Below are 21370 nucleotides of genomic sequence, written 5' to 3' on the forward strand. Positions count from 1 at the left end.
AGATGAGATATTTACGTCAATTTACACGTGTAAATATATAGACGTTATTATTTATCTAAGGTTTACGAAACATTGATTATATAGTAATGTGAAACTGTAAATATGACTATATACCTAATATTGAAAAAATGTTGAACTTCAAATTAGTTTTATTATTTCAGTTAAAAAATGTTGAACTCCAACAATTTAGAGACCTGAGATTTTGGCGACTATGAAGGGATCAACATGACTTGAACGATCTCGGCGAGTATTCACAATTTCAAAATCCATTGATGTTTATGAACACCAAAGAAGATCCGTTTCACCACCAACGACCCGACTTGTTCCATTTTTCAGTGATCACCCGATCACTGAAATACGAATTAGCCGAGACTCCAATCATTTCCGCAGAAAACCGAGATTCCAACAATTTTATTCATATATGCATAGGAACAAAAAAAAACATGGGACACAATTTCAGAAAACTTACCAGACATCTTAATGATATTATAGGTCTCTCAAGTCTCAACCAAACTATATACACTCCTAGCCTCCTAAGTACTCGTAAATGATATTAGCTCAACCAATGAACTGAAATCCTGATTACCAACAGCCTCCTCGTAAGCAAGCCTCTTGAGTTCACAAGCTCGCTCTTTCATCCCCGTTACGCTTTCCCCCGAAAAAACCCTCATCAGAGCCGAAACAAAGCTCTCCTTCGTCAAAACCCCGACCCCGATCCCGATCTCCCAAACGGCCTCGACGGCCCTCGAGTTCAGCCCTTGGTCCCCGAAAAACGGCCGGCAAATCATCGGAACACCGCCGATCACGCTCTCCAACACCGAATTCCAACCGCAGTGCGTCACGAACGCCCCAACCGCCTGGTGCCTCAGCACCGCCTCCTGCGGGGCCCACGGGACCACCAGTCCCGATCCCGGGCCCGAGAAGCCCGTTCCTCTGAAGGACCAGAGGAACGGGATTCTCGTCTTTTCCAAGGCGTCCCTCACGGCCTCGGCCTCGTGAGAAGGCAGAGCCGCGACGCTCCCGAAGCTTATGTAGACGACCGAGCCGGGCTTGTGCTTCGAGAGCCACTCGAGGCACCCGTGTTTGTCCTCTGATGAGGCTTCCTTGTTGTTGATTGGCCTCGTTGTGAGAGTGAAGGGTCCGATGTTGAGGAAGCTTCGGAGGCGGGTTTTGAGGTGGTCGGAGATTTCGGGGTCGATTCCCCGGAACGAGTTGATGAGCACCGCCGCGGCTCGTGGGAGAGCTTGTCCCATCTTGTGGAGCGTTCTCGCGAACGGAGATTCGGGAGCTTCGGTGCCGGGGTTGATGAGAATTCCCTCGGGCAGGTCTGATTCGCGAATGGCTGAGAATCCGGGGAGAGAATTGAGAATTTGGTCCCTAGATAATTTCCCTGTGGAAGAAATTATACAGAGCAAAAAAAAACAGATAATTTTTAGCACCACAATTTTTTTTTCTTGTTTACAGAGATTTTTTAGTACAGTATCTCTATAATATTTAATTACTCGAGTGATTTTGTCGCTAATGTCTTTTCGATTTATCGCTAAAAAAAGAATTACCTTTAATTCAACTCAGTTTAAGAAAATATTTTACTGTGAAACTTCGTTGACTCTACTGTTCAAATCAGTCAACCAATATGCAAAAGCACTCAAAACTCTCCTTCTTCGGCTTCGAAACACCGTGATTCTTGATTCAGACGTGATCGTTTATCAACTTTGACCATTTCTTTCTTTCTTTCTTTCTTTCTTTTGTCCTACGTTACGTCTTTTGTTCACATATATCTTTGAGTCCAGTTTTCCTATAGTATTTGATTATTCGAGTAATTTTGTCGATAATGTATGAATAATTACCTCCGATTCCTGACAGAATGACAGAATAAATAAACATACAATCCAACTCAATTTCAGAAAATATTTTTAGTACTGCCAAACTACGTTGACTCCACTGTTGAAATAAGTCGACCGAAATGCAAAAGCACTGAAAACTCACCTTCGTTGGCTTCGAAACACCGTTGTCGAATCTCGTCAGTGGCGAGATGAACCAGAAGCGACCTCGGAGCGGCGGTCCAGAGCGCGGCCCACGGGACTCCTCTCTCGGCGGCGAGATCACCGGCGAACCAGAAAAACGCGTCGGAGACCACGCACGAAGCCCTAACCCCGATCTTCCTCTCCGCCGCTGCCAAAGCCTCGGCGAAATTCCCCGGCGCCGATTCAAGGAACAACTCCACGGCCTCGATCGGGCTCCCCGACGGCGCGTAATCCTCCGGAATCCCGTCGCCGACGTCGAACGGCGTCACTTTTCCGGCGACACCGTCGGGGAAGAGGGATCGGTTGACGGAAGCGGTGGCGAAGAACGAGAACGCGACGCTGGATCCGACGGCGGTGGAGAGGGCTCCGGCGAGGGAGAGGAGAGGAGCGGCGTGGGTGCCGAAGGGGAATGCGAGGACGGCGATGTGGCGGAGCGAGCTAGGGTTTTGCTTTTGGGTCGCCATTTTTGTGGGATCAATAATGTTGATGAATGGTAAGTATGGTTTAGTTAATAAAGTGGTGTAGTTCAGTTGGGTTTTCGGGAGATTATAACTGAAAGGAGTTAGAAAGGTGATGACGTAACGTACGCTGACAATGGCATCCGTGCCATTTTTGTGGGATCAATAACGTACGCGTGTATATAAATTATGAAGAAATCTAATTCTTCTAGAAGCACTACGCTGACAATGGCATCCGTGGCATTTGTTAGTATTGAGATTGACATGGCGAGCTTGGAGCCTTGGATAATAGAATGAATCCGTGGCATTTGTGAGTCCGGACAACTTTATTTTTTGTTTTTTTGTTTAACTAAATAATCAATTTAAGATAATAGAATGAAATGACCCACTCATTCTTCAAAAAAAACAAAACAAAAAGTGATACGTAATATCAGATTCACCATGTGATACTGGACCGTCATACATTAAATTGAGGAAGTCGTATTCTCATTATAACGCATTAAAGCATGGGTGACTATTAGTTTTCTCCAAGGTTTTTTTTTTTTTTTTTTTTTTTTTTTTTTGTAGTATTGTATGTTAGTTACAATATTATGATATTATTTAGTTCTTATATTTCAATTTGAAATTAATTGTTAATTTTTAGTAATTATTCGATTATTTTTTTTGGTCTTCTTAGTTATTTAAATTTCTCATTAAATATATATTTTCGATTACTGATATTAATTATTATTATGTAAAAATAATATATATTCCCGACCAAAATGTGGTTGAAAATGTGTTACCCATAAGTATACTTGGCCAGCCATGTACGCCAGTTAGGCCATTGCTTAATACCCATAATGTGAGTTCTTAAGCACCTTTTCATGAGCTGTAATGCTCTTGGAGTATTTCGAGCTCTTTAACTATTAGCATTCAGCACACAGATCTACGCTGTTGTTACGTTATATGTTGGCTTTATTTTTTTAGTGCAAGTTGTATGGAAAGATGTCGGTCTTCATGCTCCAGCTTCTGGTAAGACATCCTTCCTCCTGTGCACAGACAGTTTTTCTAACAAGTTTCCAGTTTTGCCAGATTGCCTCGCTGGTGACTTTATTACGTGATTTCTTGCGAGAATGGGTAAGGAAACCCTAGATACACTTCCAGGTTTGTACAGCTGCTATAAAAGCCTTGCGCTTCCCCCTTAGCAGCCTTGACGCTTTCAAAATACTTAGAGCTCTTAGACGTGCAAGACTGGCGGATTGGCAGGCTTTGTGTTTTGTCAAGAGCGGTGTCATTCACCAAATACTATTCCAGAAGATTGAGTGTTTGAGTGATTTGGGTTATGTGTTTAAGTGATTGAAGACTCGCGTGCGTTTGAAGTCTGAAGTCATCCAAGCATAGGCGGTTGCTCGAAGAGTGGAATTGAGGAGGATCTCAAATTCAGGGGGAGTCCCTGGTCTAGGTATTCACTTGTGGTAATAGTTACTACGGCCTTGATTTTGCGTTGTAATCATATAAGACTGTGCTTGTACTATTTACTACTATATAGTGAAATCATTTCCACTGGCAGAGTACCCCCAGACGTAGGTGTATTGCACCGAACTGGGTAACCATATTGTGTGTCTCTTTCTTATTATACTGTTTGTTGTTTATCCATAATCTGTGTTTCAAGCAAGTTGTCGGATACATTGTCAACACTTTATGTGCGACATCTTGTCTTTATGACTAATCAGAATTTCAATTGGTATCAGAGCAGGCACCTAGATCCTTTGGTGGTTTCCTGGGTATTTTTTTTTCTGATTACCAGATATGGATAGTTCCAGAGAGGGAGGCTCGGTCAATCGTCCTCCAGTCTTTGCTGGAACCAACTATGGTTACTGGAAAGCCCGCATGAGCGCCTTTATGAAATCCCTTGACAGCAGAACTTGGAAGGCTGTGATCCATGGTTGGGAAGCTCCAGTTTCTGTTGATGACAAAGGAGCTCCTACAGGTCCTAAACCCGAGAAGGACTGGAGTCCTACTGAATATGAGGCAGCTCTGGGTAACTCTCGCGCACTCAATGTCATATTTAACAGGGTTGTTAAAATTGTTTTCAGGCTTGTAAACACCTGCACGAGTGGCAAAGAAGCTTGGGAAATTCTTGTTGTCGCCTATGAGGGAACCACTAAAGTTCGTGAGCAGAAGCTGCAGTATCTCACAAAAACTTTGAAGCTCTCACTATGCTTGAAGATGAATATGTTGCCGACTTCAATGTGCGTATTCGAGACCTTGCCAACGAATCCTACTCTCTCGTCAAACCTATGACCGATGAAGATCTCATTAGGAAAACTCTGAGAGCTTTAAGCCCAAGATTCAAAATGAAGATCACGGCGATAGAAGAAGTCCATGACCTTAAAACTCTGAAGTTTGATGAACTCATGGGATCCCTCATGACCTTCGAGCTTTCTCTTCCCAAGATGGAGAAGAAACACAAAGGAATGGCCCTAAAAAGCTCTATTCATGATCAGAAGGAGCGGGTATACTCGGATTCTGATAATGAAATTGATGAAACTATTGCTATACTGGCCAAAAACTATATCAGGGTTATGAAGAGATTCAATCAGATGACTGGGAAGAAAGTCTCTCAAGATGTAAAAGACAACTTTCAGCAAAGGTTCCAGAAGAACGGAAACCCTCACAGAAACGGGAGAAGTGGTGAACGCTTTGAAAAAGCCAAAGGTATTCAATGCCATGAGTGTGAAGGCTTTGGGCATATTCAGAAGGAGTGTCCTAACTTCCTTAAAAAGCAGAAAAAGGGATACAACGCCACTCTATCTGATGAGGAAGAAGATGATAGCGACTCTGACCAGATAAGCAATTTTGTTGCCTTCACAGCTTCTATTCCCACTCATAACCTTGAACCTATTGATGAATTTGCTGAATCCCCAAAGAGATTTGCTATAGATGATGAACTATCAGATGACGCTATGAATGATGCTTATAATGTCTTACATACTAAATGGGTTGAAGAGTCTCAGGTTCTTGACAGGCAGAGTGCACTCATTCTCTCTCTTACTGAAGACAAGACAAGGCTCTTAGAAACCATTGTTGATCTAAAGCGCGAAGTCAACCGCTTAAATGAAGAGCTGGACTTGATGACTAAATCCGCCAGGATGTTGAACTCTAGCACCGACAACCTTGATAAAATCCTAACCATTAGAAAACCTGCAAAGAACATGAATGGGCTTGGTTATACTCATGGTGCTTCTACGTCTCAAACTACCTTTGTTCCCCAAAAGCCAGCTGGCCAGATGTCACGCAAAGTGTCACAAATATCTGGCGATGACAAGTTTCAGAATCAACATCAGCAACATCCTCATGGACCAACCAGGTCTCTTGTCAACAGACCTCGTTGGGTCTGCCATCATTGTGGTCGAAGGGGTCATATTCGGCCTTTCTGCTATCGCATTTATGGGAGGAATCTTCTTCAGCATCAATCATCCCACAGGCATGCTCTGCCTCGCCATCAACCCTCTTCCCGTATGGAATGGAGAGTGAAAGATGCATCCTATCGTGCCAATATTGCCTACACATCTCTGAGTGCCTCCACCGGTAACGACTGGTATTTTGATAGTGGTTGTTCTCGCCACATGACTGGTGTTCATGCTTTCCTAACCAACATAAAACCTTACTCTAATTCCCATGTTACCTTGGATTGAAAGCCAAGATTATTGGTAAAGGTCAGCTCAATTTTCCAGGTATGTCTTGTTTAACTGAGGCTTTACTAGTGGAAGGACTTACTACTAATCTTATCAGTATCAGTCAACTATGTGACTTGAATTTGCGCGTCAACTTTACTCGTGATAAGTGTGTTGTGATAAATGAGAAACAGGATGAGCTTATGAAAGATACCAGATCTCGAGACAATTGCTACATGTAGTCTCCTATCACAAACACTCGGGTCAACAAGTGTCTTGTGTCCAAGGTAGACGAAGCCAAGCTATGGCATCAAAAGCTTAGTCACTTGAATCTCATAAGCATGCAGAAAATTGTATCTAAGAATGTCATTTTCGGTGTCCCTGATCTAAAGATTGTTGAAGTAAGAATCTGTGGTGAATGCTAGATTGGAAAACAAGTCAAGAAGTCGCACAAGATGGTGCAACATTTTACTACATCGCATGTTCTGGAACTTCTTCACATGGATCTGATGGGACCAATGCACGTCGAAAGTCTTGGAGGGAAGAGATATGTGTTCGTGTGTGTAGATGACTTCTCCAGGTATACTTGGGTTGATTTTATCCATGAGAAATCTGACACTTTTACTGTTTTTGAGGCTTTATGCAAGCAAGTTTATAGAGAAAAAGGAGAAAGCATTGGCAAAGTGGTCAGAATCCGGAGTGACCATGGGAGGAAATTTCATAATATAAGCTTTACTAACTTTTGTACTGCATAAGGAATAGCTCATGAATTCTCTGCTCCCATCACACCACAACAAAATGGGATTGTGAAAAGGAAAAATCAAACCCTTCAGGAAATGGCTAGAGTGATGATGCTGGCAAAAGATATTCCTCTTCATTTCTGGGCTGAAGCTCTCAACACGGCTTGCCATATTCATAATAGAGTAACTATTCGTCCAGGTACTACTATCACTCACTATGAAATATGGAGGGGGAGAAAGACGAATGTTAAGTACTTCCATGTCTTTGGCTCCTTGTGTTATATTCTTGCTGATAGGGACCCCCGACGCAAGTTTGATCCCAAAAGTGATGAAGGTATCTTTCTTGGGTACTCTAGAAATAGTCGGGTATATCGTATTTTTAATAAACGCACTAAGTCTATGATGGAATCCATAAATGTAGAGGTTAATGATAATTATGATGATTCTAAAAGTGTTAATGATGAAGATGAAGTGTTTCCTAGTAACACAGATGTCAGGACGGATGCTGATAACATTGTGGACGGCATTCCCTCAGGAAGCACAAATGTCATGACAGAAGTTGGTGACGAAGTGGATGACATTGTTCCTGATAAAGAGCCTTCCCCCTCACCAGAACAAAGAATTCTCTCCATAAGAATCCAGAAAAATCACCATGCTCATGAAGTAACTAGTGGCATTGGTGAAGGTATACGCACTCGGCCAAAAGCGGCTGTTAATTATCGGGAGATGACTGGTAATCTCTGCTTTGTCTCTAAGATTGAACCTAAGAATGTGAATGAGGCTATTGATGATGGATACTGGATTAGTGCTATGCAAGAGGAACTTGTTCAGTTTGAAAGAAATGAAGTCTGGGAGTTAGTTCCTAAACCTGATAATGTTAATGTTATTGGAACTAAGTGGATTTTTAAAAATAAATCTGATGAGCATGGCAATATAACTCGAAACAAAGCTAGACATGTGGCACTGGGTTATAAGCAGGTGGAAGGTGTGATTTTTTATGAAACTTTTGCCCCTGTTGCTCGACTTGAAGTCATCAGACTCTTGCTTGGCATCTCTTGTCATCTCCATTTCAAACTTTTCCATATGAATGTTAAAAGTGCTTTCCTCAATGGATACTTGAATGAGGAAGTCTATATTGCCATACCTAAAGGCTTTGTAGATCCCAGCTCTCCCCAACATATCTACAAGCTTAGAAAGGCTCTCTACGGCCTTAAACAGGCACCTCGGGCATGGTATGAAAGACTAACTCAGTTCCTTGTGCAGAATGGTTATACTAGAGGTGGAGTTGATAAAACCTTGTTCATAAAAAAAGGAGGATGACAATCTCATGATTGCTCAAATCTATGTTGACGATATTGTCTTTGGAGGAATAACGAACAAGATGGTGGATCTTTTTGTGCGACAGATGCAGTCTGAATTCGAAATGAGTATGGTGATCTTAACTTTTTTCTTGGGCTTTCAGATCAGACAAATGAATGATGGTATTTTTATCTCCCAAAGTAAATATGCTAAAAACATTGTGAAAATTTTTGGCTTGGAAAAGTCTTCTCACAAGCGGACCCCCGCCGCTACTCATGTTAAACTCAATAAGGATGAGCTTGGTGAATCTGTTGATCAAAGCTTCTACAGAAGTATCATTGGCAGTCTCCTCTACCTTACTGCCAGCCGACCAGACATAGCCTACTCAGTTGGTGTGTGTGCTCGTTATCAGGCTAATCCCAAAGCTAGCCATTTGGCCCAAGCCAAGCGAATTGTGAGGTACATCTCTGGAACTGCTGAATTTTGTCTTTTATATACTTATGATACCTCCTCTACGCTTGTGGGATACTGTGATGCTGACTGTGCAGGTAGCATGGTTGATAGAAGAAACACTTCTGGTGGATGTTCCTACCTAGGAAACAATCTCATCTCCTGGTTTAGCAAGAAGCAAAACTGAATCTCCTTGTCCACGGATGAGTCTGAATATATTGCAGCTGGAAGCAGTTGTACTCAGCTTCTCTGGATGAAACAGATGCCTGCTGAATATGGTGTCGGACAAGATGTCATGACATTATTCTGCGACAATATCAGTGCCATCAACATCGCAAAAAATCCAGTTCAACATAGTAAGACTAAGTACATTGAAATCAGGCATCATTTCATTCGAGAGCTTGACGAAGATAAGAAGATCAAACTTGAATATATTCACACTGAAAAACAGCTTGCAGACATCTTTACAAAGGCCCTGGATGTAAACAGGTTTGAAAGTCTCAAATCCTCCCTAAGATTTGATAGGTGCGTTTATTACGCGTAAAACTCATATTTCCCGGACTAAAAACTAACGAGTCCTCAAGTGTTTTTGATAGTTTTTGTGTATTTATGAGTGATTTTCAAGTTTAAGAGGTCAATTGGGTCTTGAGGAGGTTATTAGCGCATCATGTGACGATTCCGAATAATATCAAGGAGATTCATACACATTTGGACAACTTGGAGCGAAACAAGGAACACGACGTCCTCTTCTGCAGGATTCTGGGATTTTTAAATGATGATTTTGGATGATTCACTTCCATAACTGGATAGATCTATCTCTTAGCTTTCCAACGCATGTTTATTTGTAAAAATCGGACGTCGGAGCTAGGAGTTACGACCGTTTAAAAAACGGTGTGCATCGAGTAGGAAGCGCGCGGCGCGCGGAAAAAAGCGCGCGCCGCGTAGACAAAAATTTTGTCGTTCTCTCCTCCAGAGTCGTGTGCGCGGACCGCGCAAAGCCAAAAAAATGGACTGCGCGCCGCACAGACAAAAGGGCGCGCCGCGCGGTCCCAAAATCAGCATTTTCTAATGTTGCGTTTCCGAGCGGATTTTGGCCATTGGATCAAAATGAAAGGTCCATATGGCTCCGAAAATAACCTCATTCAACCTTAAAAAGACCAATACTTTCAAAAGAAGTCATGCATGGAGGGAGATTTTGTAGAATCTATCAAGAACACATTTTCTTTGTCCTAGCTTTTCTTTAGTTTTTCTAAATTTTTCCAGACTTGTTCATACTTTGTGGCTCAAATTTGAAGAGAAGGAGAGAGCTGAAGAGTTCTACCGTTACTACAATCTAATCAAGTGTTCTATTCTCTAACTCTTACTTGTTTTTAATTCAAGTTTTCCATATGTTCATGATGTCTTTTGCTTCATTGTTCTTGTGTTCATCTTTGTGTATATTTATTGTCATAGTCATCAATATGAACTAATCTCATGTAGGGCTATGGTGTAGCGGGTTCATTACGATGTAGGATTCATGATATTAGAATTGTTAAGTTGTTGTTTTTCTCATCACCTTTACTTAATCCACAACTATGCTTAATGCTTGTATGAATGTCATGAACTCATGCTTGTTTTATGTTCAACTCTAATGCTTGAGAAAGATTAGGTTGTTGTGTTTTTGTGTGGATTACTAGAATTCATTCCTAGGCTAGATATAGCTAGGTTGTTTTAGACTCGTGAGAATACTCTTGATTTTAATGCTAGCCGTGCTTGTTAGGAGTTGAGATCGAGAGATGATATTCCGGTATCGGTTTAGGTTGTTAGATGCTTGAGATAGATCTATCAATTCTATTAAAGTGAGCATGAGTAGTGAAAAGTGTGAATCTCAATAGCTTGTCTCTTTTCTTAATTCAGCGAATCCAAGTTGTTTTGTGAATCCGTGAACCATAGTCCTTCCCTTTATCCAATAGAATTTTAGTTGTTTAATTTTGTGACGTGTTAGTGAATTTTTGTGACAACGATTCAATCAACTATATTCAGTTCTATATTAGCTTGTGATTATCGGATTTCTTATTTAGCTAATCTTCGAGAGATCGACTCGTTCTTACGATTTATTACTATTGCGACCACGTGCACTTGCGTGCGCGAGAAAATTCGCAACAAGTTTTTGGCGCTGTTGTCGGGGATTAGTTTTAAATTGCAATTCGATTCATAATTTTTATTTGAACTTTTTTTTTGTCTAACGTGTGTTCGTTCTCTTATTTCATGTGCCATTACGAAAACCAACGATGAATTACAATTGGCCGACGTACCAAACGCCGGAGAATGAGCACCACTACACGGAGGCGTGGGATAATCAATCGTCCAACGCGTGGGGAGTGCCGCAATATCATCAACAATACTACGCCCCACCGCCACAACAACATGAGCTCCTACACCAATACTCGGAGTACCACTACATGGAGGAGTGAGATAGTCAACACAATTACTCATATGACTACCCTCACTACTCCCCTCCTCCTCAATACGACAACTCCAAACTTAGAGCGTTGTTGCAAGCCAGGATTGATTGGATGTCCGCGCTCTCAAATAGGCAAGATGCTTTCGTTGCAAGCCAAGAGGCCTTCATTGCTTAACAAGAGGAAGCCATATCAAGCTTCGTGGTTTAAGTTTGTCTTTTCGCCCTATTCTCACAAAATTTCCTGGATTTGTGTAACCACCTTTCTTGACGGTTATTCTTGTGGTAGTAATCTTGGCATCTTCTTCACAATGGTGGGAACAAGGAGCGGAATTATCACTACTGTCTCGTCCAAGAAAGAAAAGACAAAGATGAGGACGAAGGATGTCAAGGAGAAAGGGCTTGTGCCGGAGAGAAACAAGCATAGGGTCCAGGTTCGTGGAATGCGACCCAGTAATCGCGCCGATGGTAAGGCCGGAGGTACCTTTGCTGGGTCGTTAGTTCCGCCTGAAAACCATTCCCTCACCGCCGTCAGGAAAGCTATGATCAAGAAATCGGCTCTCACCATCACCGACATCACTGGAGATGTTAGCTCGAGCAGTTCCTCAGGAGAAAGAACCGATGATCGTACTGTTGTCTCTGAAGAAGTTCTCGCAGATGTGTCTCCTCTCGAAAGCCCGCATGCTTTGATTCAAGGTAATCATGCTCCTCTCACTCGCCCTGATCGTGTAGAGGAAAACCTAAAGGATAGTGAAAACCTTGAATCTCTCCTTATGGATCATGAACCCCCTCATGAAGATGCGATTGGAGGAATTTTAGGATTATGAAAAGATGTTGTGAAGGATGTCCTGATATCCTCTGCTCAAGTGCATGAGGACAAGAATGATAAGAGACATGATGCTAGAGAGGCCGTTCTTGCCTCTTTAAAGGTGAAAGTTCAGCACGACAATGACGTGTGTATTGCCACTCTTCTATCTAAGAAGAGAAAGAATAAGTGAAAGATGTTAGAGGAAAGTGTGCCAGTTGTTCCCGTCCCGGAAAAGAAAAGAAGAAGAAACTGATGAAGATAGGCTTAAACAAGAAGAAGTTGAAGGCAAAACCTATTGAGAATGATGCCCCTGACATTCTGAGAGATATGAAGGATGAAGAGGAAGAACATGCTCGTCTTGAGAACTTGACCCTTGCTTCCAGGAAATCTATTGGGGGTCAAAAACTTCCTAAAGGTGCTCCCCTTGCTCCTCTGGATAATGTCTCCTTCCATGAGGAAGATGGTGTCAGAAAATGGAGGTATGTGTATCACAGAACTGTGTTTCCAGAGAAGGAGCTGTCTAAGGAAGATTTGAAAATTGATGTCATCATGGAACTTCTGCACGATGCCCAACTTATCAAGACTGTCTCTGGGATCGGCCCGTATTTTCCCAAACTGGTGAAAGAGTTCATTGTGAATCTATCTACAGCAATCGACCAGCCTCATCACCCTAAGTTTGGCAAAGTCTTTGTTCGTGGTCACTGCTTTGATGTCTCCTCCTCTGCGATCAATGATTACTTGGGACGAGGAAGAATTATAAATGCCGATCGGCTTCCCTTCATGGATTTATTGCCAAAGAGCTTTCCAACAATGAGAAGAAGACGTGGCCTGCTAAGGTATCTCTTCCTTCTTCAGATCTCTCAGCAAAATATTCTGTTTTGTACAGAATTGGCATTGCTAACTGGGCTCCTTCCTCTCATGGCTCAAGCATCAAGTCTGACCTGACATGCCTCATTTACCAGATAGGTACTCATGCTTCCTTTGACTTTGGAGAATTTGTGTTCAGTCACTTGGTCAAGCATGCAAAATCCTATGCTGTGAAGCTCCCAATTGGCTTTCCCTCTCTTATTTCTGGAATGATGATAGCTCATAAAAGAGATCTACTGAGGGTCGATGACATTGTTGGAAAACCCCCTTCTGAACTTTCCTTCAGTCACAAGTTATTTGAGGGAAAACATGCCAAAGATCTTGTCATGCCTTCTATCGCGACATCTGTCGCTGCTGGTCGTACCCTCAAGGTTGCTCCCCTTTCTGAAGAGGTTCAGAGTGACATTCTCAAAGGGCTTTATGAAGAAGTTGCTGCCCTCAAGGAAATCATCGAGACTTCCTCTCGAAGGAAGAATGTTTGTGAGAAGCTTATCAAGGTTATGACTCATTCTCTTGACACAGATGGTGCCTCCTCTTCTCAGCCGAGTCAAGTTGGCAGTCCGGCTGTCACCGATAATGATGAAGACGAAGAGGATGATGTCGTCTGTGACTCTGAGGGTTCTGAAGATCAAGACAATGATGATTCTACCGTGAATCTCACTCTCTAATCTGTATTTCATTTTGGTCTGTAACTTTCGTGGTTTTAGTCCTCTGGCTGTTTCTTTCAGACTCCTTCTATGTTCAGCCTGTTTTCCTCTGCCGTATGACTACTTGTTTCAGACTAGGTTATGGTTTGGTATGTTTGTTCATGACGACTTCATTCTTTTGTTGATCGTTATAGTCTACTGCTTTAGTTCTCATCTCTACTTTTCGGGCTGTTTTTCCTCCCTCTGTCTTGGTCGATCCTTGCATTTGGTATGTTTTTTAGGCAATCAGGGGGAGAGGCATCATGAGGGTCATTTATTTTGACATGAGGTCATTTATTTTGACGCTCTTCTCTGGTCATGACGCTTGTTTGAGAACTGATCCAGAAGTGCTTGCCTAAAAAATAGCCAAAGGGGGAGATTGTTTTTACGGTATATGTTGGCTTTATTTTTTAGTACAAGTTGTATGGAAAGATATCGGTCTTCATGCTCCAGCTTCTAGTAAGACATCATTCCTCCTGTGCGAAGATAGTTTTTCTGGCAAGTTTCCGGTTTGCCAGATTGCCTCGCTGTTGACTTTATTGCGTGATTTTCTTGCGAGAATGGGTAAGGAAACCCTAGATACACTTCCAGGTTTGTACAACTGCTATAAAAGCCTTGCGCTTCCCCCTTAGCAGCCTTGACGCTTTCAAAATACTTAGAGCTCTTAGACGTGCAAGACTGGCAGATTGGGAGGCTTTGTGTTTTGTCAAGAGCGGTGTCATTCACCAAATACTATTCCAGAAGATTGAGTGTTTGACTGATTTGGGTTCTGTGTTTACGTGATTGAAGACTCGCGTGCATTTGAAGACTGAAGTCATCCGAGCATAGGCGGTTGCTCGAAGAGTAGAATTGAGGAGGATCTCGTATTCAAAGGGAGTCACTGGTCTAGGTATTCACTTGTGGTAATAGTTACTACGGCCTTGATTTTGCGTTGTAATCATATAAGACCATGCTTGTACTATTGACTACTATATAGTGAAATCCTTTCCACTGGCAGAGTGCCCCCAGACGTAGGTGTATTGCACCGAACTGGGTAACCATATTGTGTGTCTCTTTCTTATCACACTGTTTGTTGTTTATCCATAATCTGTGTTTCAAGCAAGTTGTCGGACACATTGTCAACATTTTGTGTGTGCGACATCTTATCTTTGTGACTAATTAGAATTTCACACGTAAATCCGACCTGAAATCATAAAATAAAATTCGTATAAAAAAAATAATAAAACACACAGATTTATAATAGTTCACTTTCAATATGAAAGAGACGTGCACTTTGTCGCTGCAGATTCTCACTTTCATCGTCGTAAGGTCTTCGGTCGTCAGTTTCGCCACCTCGGCGCCGATCAGACTCCACATCTCTAACATTAATTAATCCACCCAAAGGTTCTGGGAGCAAAACTGTCAACGTGAAAGCATGTTCTTCAATAAAAAGTGGAGATGTATTTCCTGCGTTATAGACAAGGCCAGTTCAATGTATACGGAGGCCGTAGGCGATTAATTAGGCCTTTTATAACAAATAACAAAGAAATAATGATATATTAAATTAATATTACTAATTTGTAACCATGAAGATTTCAAAAAAAAAAAAAAAAAAAAAGACCTACATAATACATTGTCCCCAACAAATTAATTTTGCCACTAATTTTTTTCTAGACTTGGTAGTATCCAAACGTACATATATTTTTCTTACTCCATTTTAGTTTAAGAAAAATTATATGAAGTAGCCAATTTAAAATGTTGGAATTGCAAAATAATCAATGTTTCAAAATTTTAAGCAAAGTAGCCTATTTTAATAACGTGGAAATTAAATCAAATATTTGCTTCCGATTTTGCCCTTTTTTTAATTATGTTGAAATAAAAAAATAGTTAATTAAAAATCAAATTCCTAGTTTTAAAGATTTGATTACCCTTTATTTTAATTATATTCTTTTTTTTCTCTTTGTGTTCTCTCTCACCACGTGATTCTTCAAATGTGTATAGACGATCAATTTTCCGTCGCCGAACAACCCTTCCGCGAGAAGTGGAGTCTCGAGTTCTGGTTATCCATCGCAAAGAGTCGCCGAATACGCGCGATGAGGTTCTATTTCGCCGCCGCTGAGAATCGTCGGGCCGCCATGGATCCCGATGGACGAGCTCCGACCCGCGAAGACGATGCGCCTGGGCTTTGATCTGGGCAACACGCGCGAAGGAGGCGACCGGCCTGACACGGGGCCGGTGGTGTGAAGAAGATCACTGGATCTTGACATCCTCGCATGGGGAAGACGATGGATGACTCCTCGTCGTGGATCTAATTCAAGGAACTAAGGCACACAGAGAGGATAGTCTGCCACTGGATCTGAAGGAAGCGTCATCAGAAATGCGTCGCTAGGAAGAATGGTCGACGCCGGCGATCCCATCATGCGAGTGTCAACCCATAGAGACGTCATGCCCATATCTACAAGACGACGGGGCCAGACCTCCGCCTCGACTTGGTATACGCGAGGTTGGCTCAGCTCTAACCAGTGATAATCCGTGTTAATGCATGTTAATTCGGTTTATTTTCTTTTTATTTCGTAATTAATTCATGTTAATTCATAATTAATTCGTGTTAATTCGATTTATTTATGTTTATTCGTATTAATTTCGATTTATTTGTAAGAGAACTGGGGACTCTGTGTCTCTGGTCGGAGAATTGGCGGTTCGAGACGGATCGAATGTGAAGATCGGTGGAAAATTGCTCAAGTTGCCTTGACGTTGAAGATCGGCGGTGAAAATCGACAGTGAAGATATCATAATATCTTTAGAAAATTTGAAAATCTGTTAATGAAAGAGTTATTTATGATATTATTTTTTTATTTGCTTATTTATTTTTGTTAACTAATTTATATTTGGTAACCCTTCATTTTAAATGAAAGATATTGAAGTCTTTTCAAGTGGGTTTATGTGGTTTATTCCCTACTGTAAAAAAATAAAGCTAATATTGACTAATTTGAAAATTTTATGTTTCAAATTACCTATTATACTCGAACTCTCTTAGTTTTATTATTGGGCCCTAAAGCCCTAAGATCTTAACACACACATTTCAAAGTTCATCACAAAGATTAAAAAATGGATATAAAATATTGTTATTGTAAAGCATTTAATATGCATATTAATTGTGTGTTTTAAGATCATAGGGCCGAATAAAAATCTACAGTAAGAAAATAGAATGTTATACCAGTCTAAAAAAAATAATATTAACGTATTAATATATAATTGGTTGGATATGGTGTCTTTTATATATGAGGAAGATGAAGGGATCTAAGAAGAAGAAGGGATACATAGAAATAGCTATATTAAAATATAAAACTTCAGAAAAATAAATAAATCTCGCCCAAAAGTATTTTGTATTTATTTAAAACTTTGAGCCCATTACAACTACAACATTAGCTTTTGAAAAAAGTGGGCATATTTTTTTTACTCAAATACAACATTGATCTGAGAAAAATTGGGCCTTTTTTTCTTGTAAATTTTGGGGGTTTTAGGCAATTGTCTGGCCCGCCTAAGAGATGGGTCGACCTTGGTTATAGAGTCCGACTCCCAAGACTGTTATCTCCTTCCTCCGGTCAAGAGAAACAGTGGCGAAAGAATATGGCTGCTGTCCTTGATGAACTAATAAATCTTGATGTGTTTTCTCCTAAAAAAATGTTTATGTATTCAATAGCACTTATACATGGATAAAAATCCTTACAATTTCTTAAAATTGCATTGGATATTTGTGAACAAGCCTCTTAAATAAACTCCAATGACTCCATGGATGAAATCACAATGGAGTATTATTATGGAGTTGATATTTCCTGTACAATCATATTCAATGATAACACGTACGGTGGATATGATAATTCTCAATTCAGCTTTAGATCCTAATTAGATGTGTGCATCACTCAAGGATGATGATACATGTAAATTAGTAGTCTAGTACATGAGTTTTACTCAAAGAATCTGTAGAGTGTGATTCTAATTCAACATTTTGATGTAGTCCGATGACTACAGATTTTAAAGCTTTGACAACAGTTTCTTATCTAAATGGTCGGTGAAAATAAGAAAGTTAGAAACTCTGTCGTTGTTGTATAAAGTGATATAATAAGTCTTTTCAAAAGGCAGCTTGATGTAAACTTAATTAAATATATAAAATGAAGCATTCATTCTTTCCAAGTGTGTGTTATGATTTATAAGTCTCTTTAAAATCTCTTCTAATAGTTGTTTAAAAAGTAATTCACGAAAAAAAAACAAAAAAAGAAATAGACAAGTCTAATAGATGATTGTTAGGAAAACTACCACATATATCAATATCGGCTATTTTATAGATATTTTTGAAATGTTGAATACTTTACAATTCTTAAGTTTAAGGTGGCGTTGTTATAATTTCTCAAAAACACTGACCATGATTGAATATAAAATAATTGTTTTATGAGATCTTATATAGAATGGATTCCGTAAAAAAAAAAAAAAAAAAAAAAAAAAAAAAAAAAAAAAAAAGCCAAAATTCGGTCATCGTTTTGGAACGGATTTCGCTCCAAATGTTTCGCCCAAACGATCATATGTTTGGCATGGAAGGATATGTAACGGTGTAGTGTGTATTGATTCTACAACTTTTAATAAGATTCCTCAAATTTTCGATATTTATCTACCTTTTAAATGATTTAAATTCTAAAAATGGATTTTTAAATAATTACTTAATAATATATTTTTTTATCAATTAATGTGTTTAAAATAAATATTCAAAATGAATGATGAACTCGACTCTCTCGCTAAGGAATGAGCAACGAATTTCGCAAATCGCTTGATAAAAAAAAATAATAAATAGTAGACAGCCAACCAATAAAAAAATCGCTTAAATTAATTTTCATAAAGAAGGCACCATTAGAGTCCGGTTTCGAATAGCTCAACAAAAAAAAATTAAGAAATAGTTGAAAGTTCTGCGAATAAACTCTTTCAAGCTTAGACTAATTTTCATAATAAGGCACCATAAGAGTTGGGTTTCGGATAGCTTTACAAAATTGACTCACTCCCTTTTAGCTTTAAAAAGGGTGATGTAGCTAAATAGCCATTTTAAAGTTATGAATTTGTAAAATAGTCAAGGTTTGTCATAATTTAGTGAAATAGTCAAAATGTGCAGTAATCTCGTTTCAAAATTTTTTTTTATCCAAAGATTAATTTTTTTGAAAGTGATAAATTGTTTATAATAATCGTCAAAAATTTTAATCTTGGCTGTCAAAATTTTTTTGAAAACGCAAATGCGACTACTTTGCTGAAAAGTTGAAACTTTTGCTAAATTGCTAATCAATAAGTTTCAAATTGCTATTTTGTACCATTTTTTTCTTTTAAAAATGATTCTCCAGCAAGTCTTTTAGTAGAAATTGCGCCTAATGCCTCACTCTCCCTTTCTATAATTTTTTTTTTTTAATTTATCATTAAAAAAATAAGGTTAACAACCTGGTTAACCAATTAATTTATCGAGTAGCTAAAAATTCATTGAAAAGGTTTAATTTAAACCGCTCGATCAGTAGTATTAAATATTCATTAGTTGGATACATTCAAATCATCCAAACCGCTCTACCATTTAATAAAAATAAAAGATTTTGTATTCAATAGCTTGTATACATGAATAACACTCCTTTGGAATCGATTTATTTATTTATTCTGGTATTAGTATTACCATTAAGCTGACATTTGGAATCGATTTAGTGTTACAAATTCGGAATGTGGATTGTAGTTTTAGTATTTACTAGTACTAAGTCTATTGGTCGAAATCACACACTGTTTGTTTTTTCTTTATTCTCTTATGGTTAGTTAAATTGAATGGTTATATATTATCGTTTTATTTTAGTTATTGAGCTGAGCAAAAGCATAGTAGACTATTTCAAAACTCTTTTTTTAGTTGTACCATTATCTTTTATATACCTCCAAATTACTTCACCTTTTCGCAATAAAATAATAATAACAAAATTATGGAAGGTTACGTATTCAATAGCTTATACATGGATAACACTCCTTACAATTTCTTAAAATTGTATTATATATATATATATATTTTTTTATAGAGATGGTCGCCACATATGAAATTCCCAAGTCATTTAAAACGGTTTAAAAAAAAAGGTTGTGTATGTTTTGGACCCTCGCGAACAGATCTAACTGGGGGCCCAAAGACCAGAGAGGATTTTCATCCGGAGGCACATCCAGAATCCCGGGCTTCTGGAAGCGTCTAGAATACACCCAAACACATTCACATTTATGCCCCGCTTGGTTACAAGTAAACGTGGCTTAGCGGGAGATACCGCATCTCCCGCTACCGCCCCCCTTCCGTTATTTGACCAAACGGGAGTCCCGTCCCGTTAAGTAATGGGACGGGAGCGGGAGTTCACCTAACGGGAATTCGGACCCCGTTAGGTATAAAAAAAATATAAATTTTTTTAAAAGATTTTAAATAATTATATAGAAGAATTTAATTGAAATGATTTTAAACTAAATGACTAGAAAGAAATAATAAAGAAGAAGTTCCATTTAAAAATGGGTCTCCTAAAAAACCTCACCGACCCCTAAAAAAGTGCAACGGCGAGGAAAAAGAGCACCCCTTACCTCGTTAATTATTTGAAAAATTATCCCGGACAAGGGCGGGGATATCCCTTACTTATACAAGTTACACTAACCATTGATGTTTACATTTGCAAAATCAACTTCAAAATCGTCAAGAATATCAAAGCACATGAATGTGTTCTTGTGCTCGATTTCTATGTTGAATCCAATCATTATCACATGTCAATGCTTCGACCATCTCCGGTTTCAAGGTACATCTTCTATCGTCGATGATGCGTCCCGCGCTACTAAAAGCCGCCTCAGATGACACGGTTGAAACAAGGATGGTGAGGATGTCTTTTGCCATAGATGACAACACCAGGAACCTCCTTGCGTTCTGTCTCCACCAAACCAAGAGATTGATGGCTTCGTCATCCGGTTTGATCCACTCGTTCCGATCATACACTTGTATCTCGGGATGGGAACGTGTATCGGCTGGGCTCGACACCACTTGACTTGTCTCACCTTCATGTTGTTGAGGAGATGGGCTATAAGCAGGCGCGTTGACGAACACATTCGTGTATTGGTGTTTTCTTGGATATTGCGTCTGTGATTGACTTGGCTGCATTCGATATTGCGGTAGGAGTATTTCTTCGTAAACCCTGAAAATATCATAAAAAAACTTGCACAATCCTCGCAAGATCAAGTGCAATGTAATCATGATCCTCGAAATGATTTCTAATGTACTTAAGAAACTTTTTTAATCCATCAATTTTACATCGGCAGTCTAGAATAGCTCCAAAACCGTATAATAATGGAACCTTTCCAGCCCCCCAATATTTTAGAAACTTGGCTCTCATTTCTTGAATACAATCTTCAAAAATTGTTTCGTTTTTATACTTATCAAAATGCACAGCAATTGCGGTCATAGTATGAAGACCGAGAAAAGAAGTAGAAGTGTAAACAACGGAAAGATAACAAGTTTCTTTGTAAAAACGTCAAGAAAAGAAACAAATGATTCAGCCATCTTAATATCATATTCGGAAATAGTGTCATCGCCATGTTCACTGTTAATGTAGAAGCAATAACATTGACATAATGCTCGGATAAAAAGTTAGTCAACATAAGAAATGTAGAATTCCACCTAATTTTGTTATCTAGATGAAAGGTGCGCTCTTGGAGACCGTTGTGTCTAAGGCGTCTCTTAAGCTCGTCTACTCTAGTGGTTGAACTATTGATCCAACTAATGTAATTCATAATTTTGTTGATGGAATGGTTATAACTATCGGCCTCAGCTTGAACTATAAGGTTTATGATATGGGTAGCGCATCGCTGATGCAAAAGGGTATCGTCACAATGAAGTCTATCTTTTAACTCTCTAACCATGGCGTTGTTGCTTGTGGCATTA

At 39.6% G+C, this 21370-nt stretch overlaps 1 protein-coding gene across 1 annotated transcript; it reads right to left on the reverse strand.

The window, feature by feature from the left end:
• Positions 1 to 209: 209 nt before the first annotated feature.
• Positions 210 to 2689, reverse strand: LOC149394979 (flavonol 3-O-glucosyltransferase-like). The gene is made up of 2 exons (XM_089615459.1): positions 1987 to 2689; positions 210 to 1390 (listed from the first exon to the last, which is right to left on the reverse strand). Exons 1-2 carry the CDS (start codon positions 2486 to 2488, stop codon positions 534 to 536), a joined length of 1359 nt encoding a protein of 452 aa, XP_089471585.1. The 5' UTR covers positions 2489 to 2689; the 3' UTR covers positions 210 to 533.
• Between the last annotated feature and the right edge of the window lie 18681 nt (positions 2690 to 21370).

This window comes from Urtica dioica, chromosome 5, assembly GCF_054948205.1.
Source record: "Urtica dioica subsp. dioica isolate 48M chromosome 5, U.dioica_male_clone48M_v1_H2, whole genome shotgun sequence".
NCBI classification, from domain to species: Eukaryota; Viridiplantae; Streptophyta; class Magnoliopsida; order Rosales; family Urticaceae; genus Urtica; species Urtica dioica.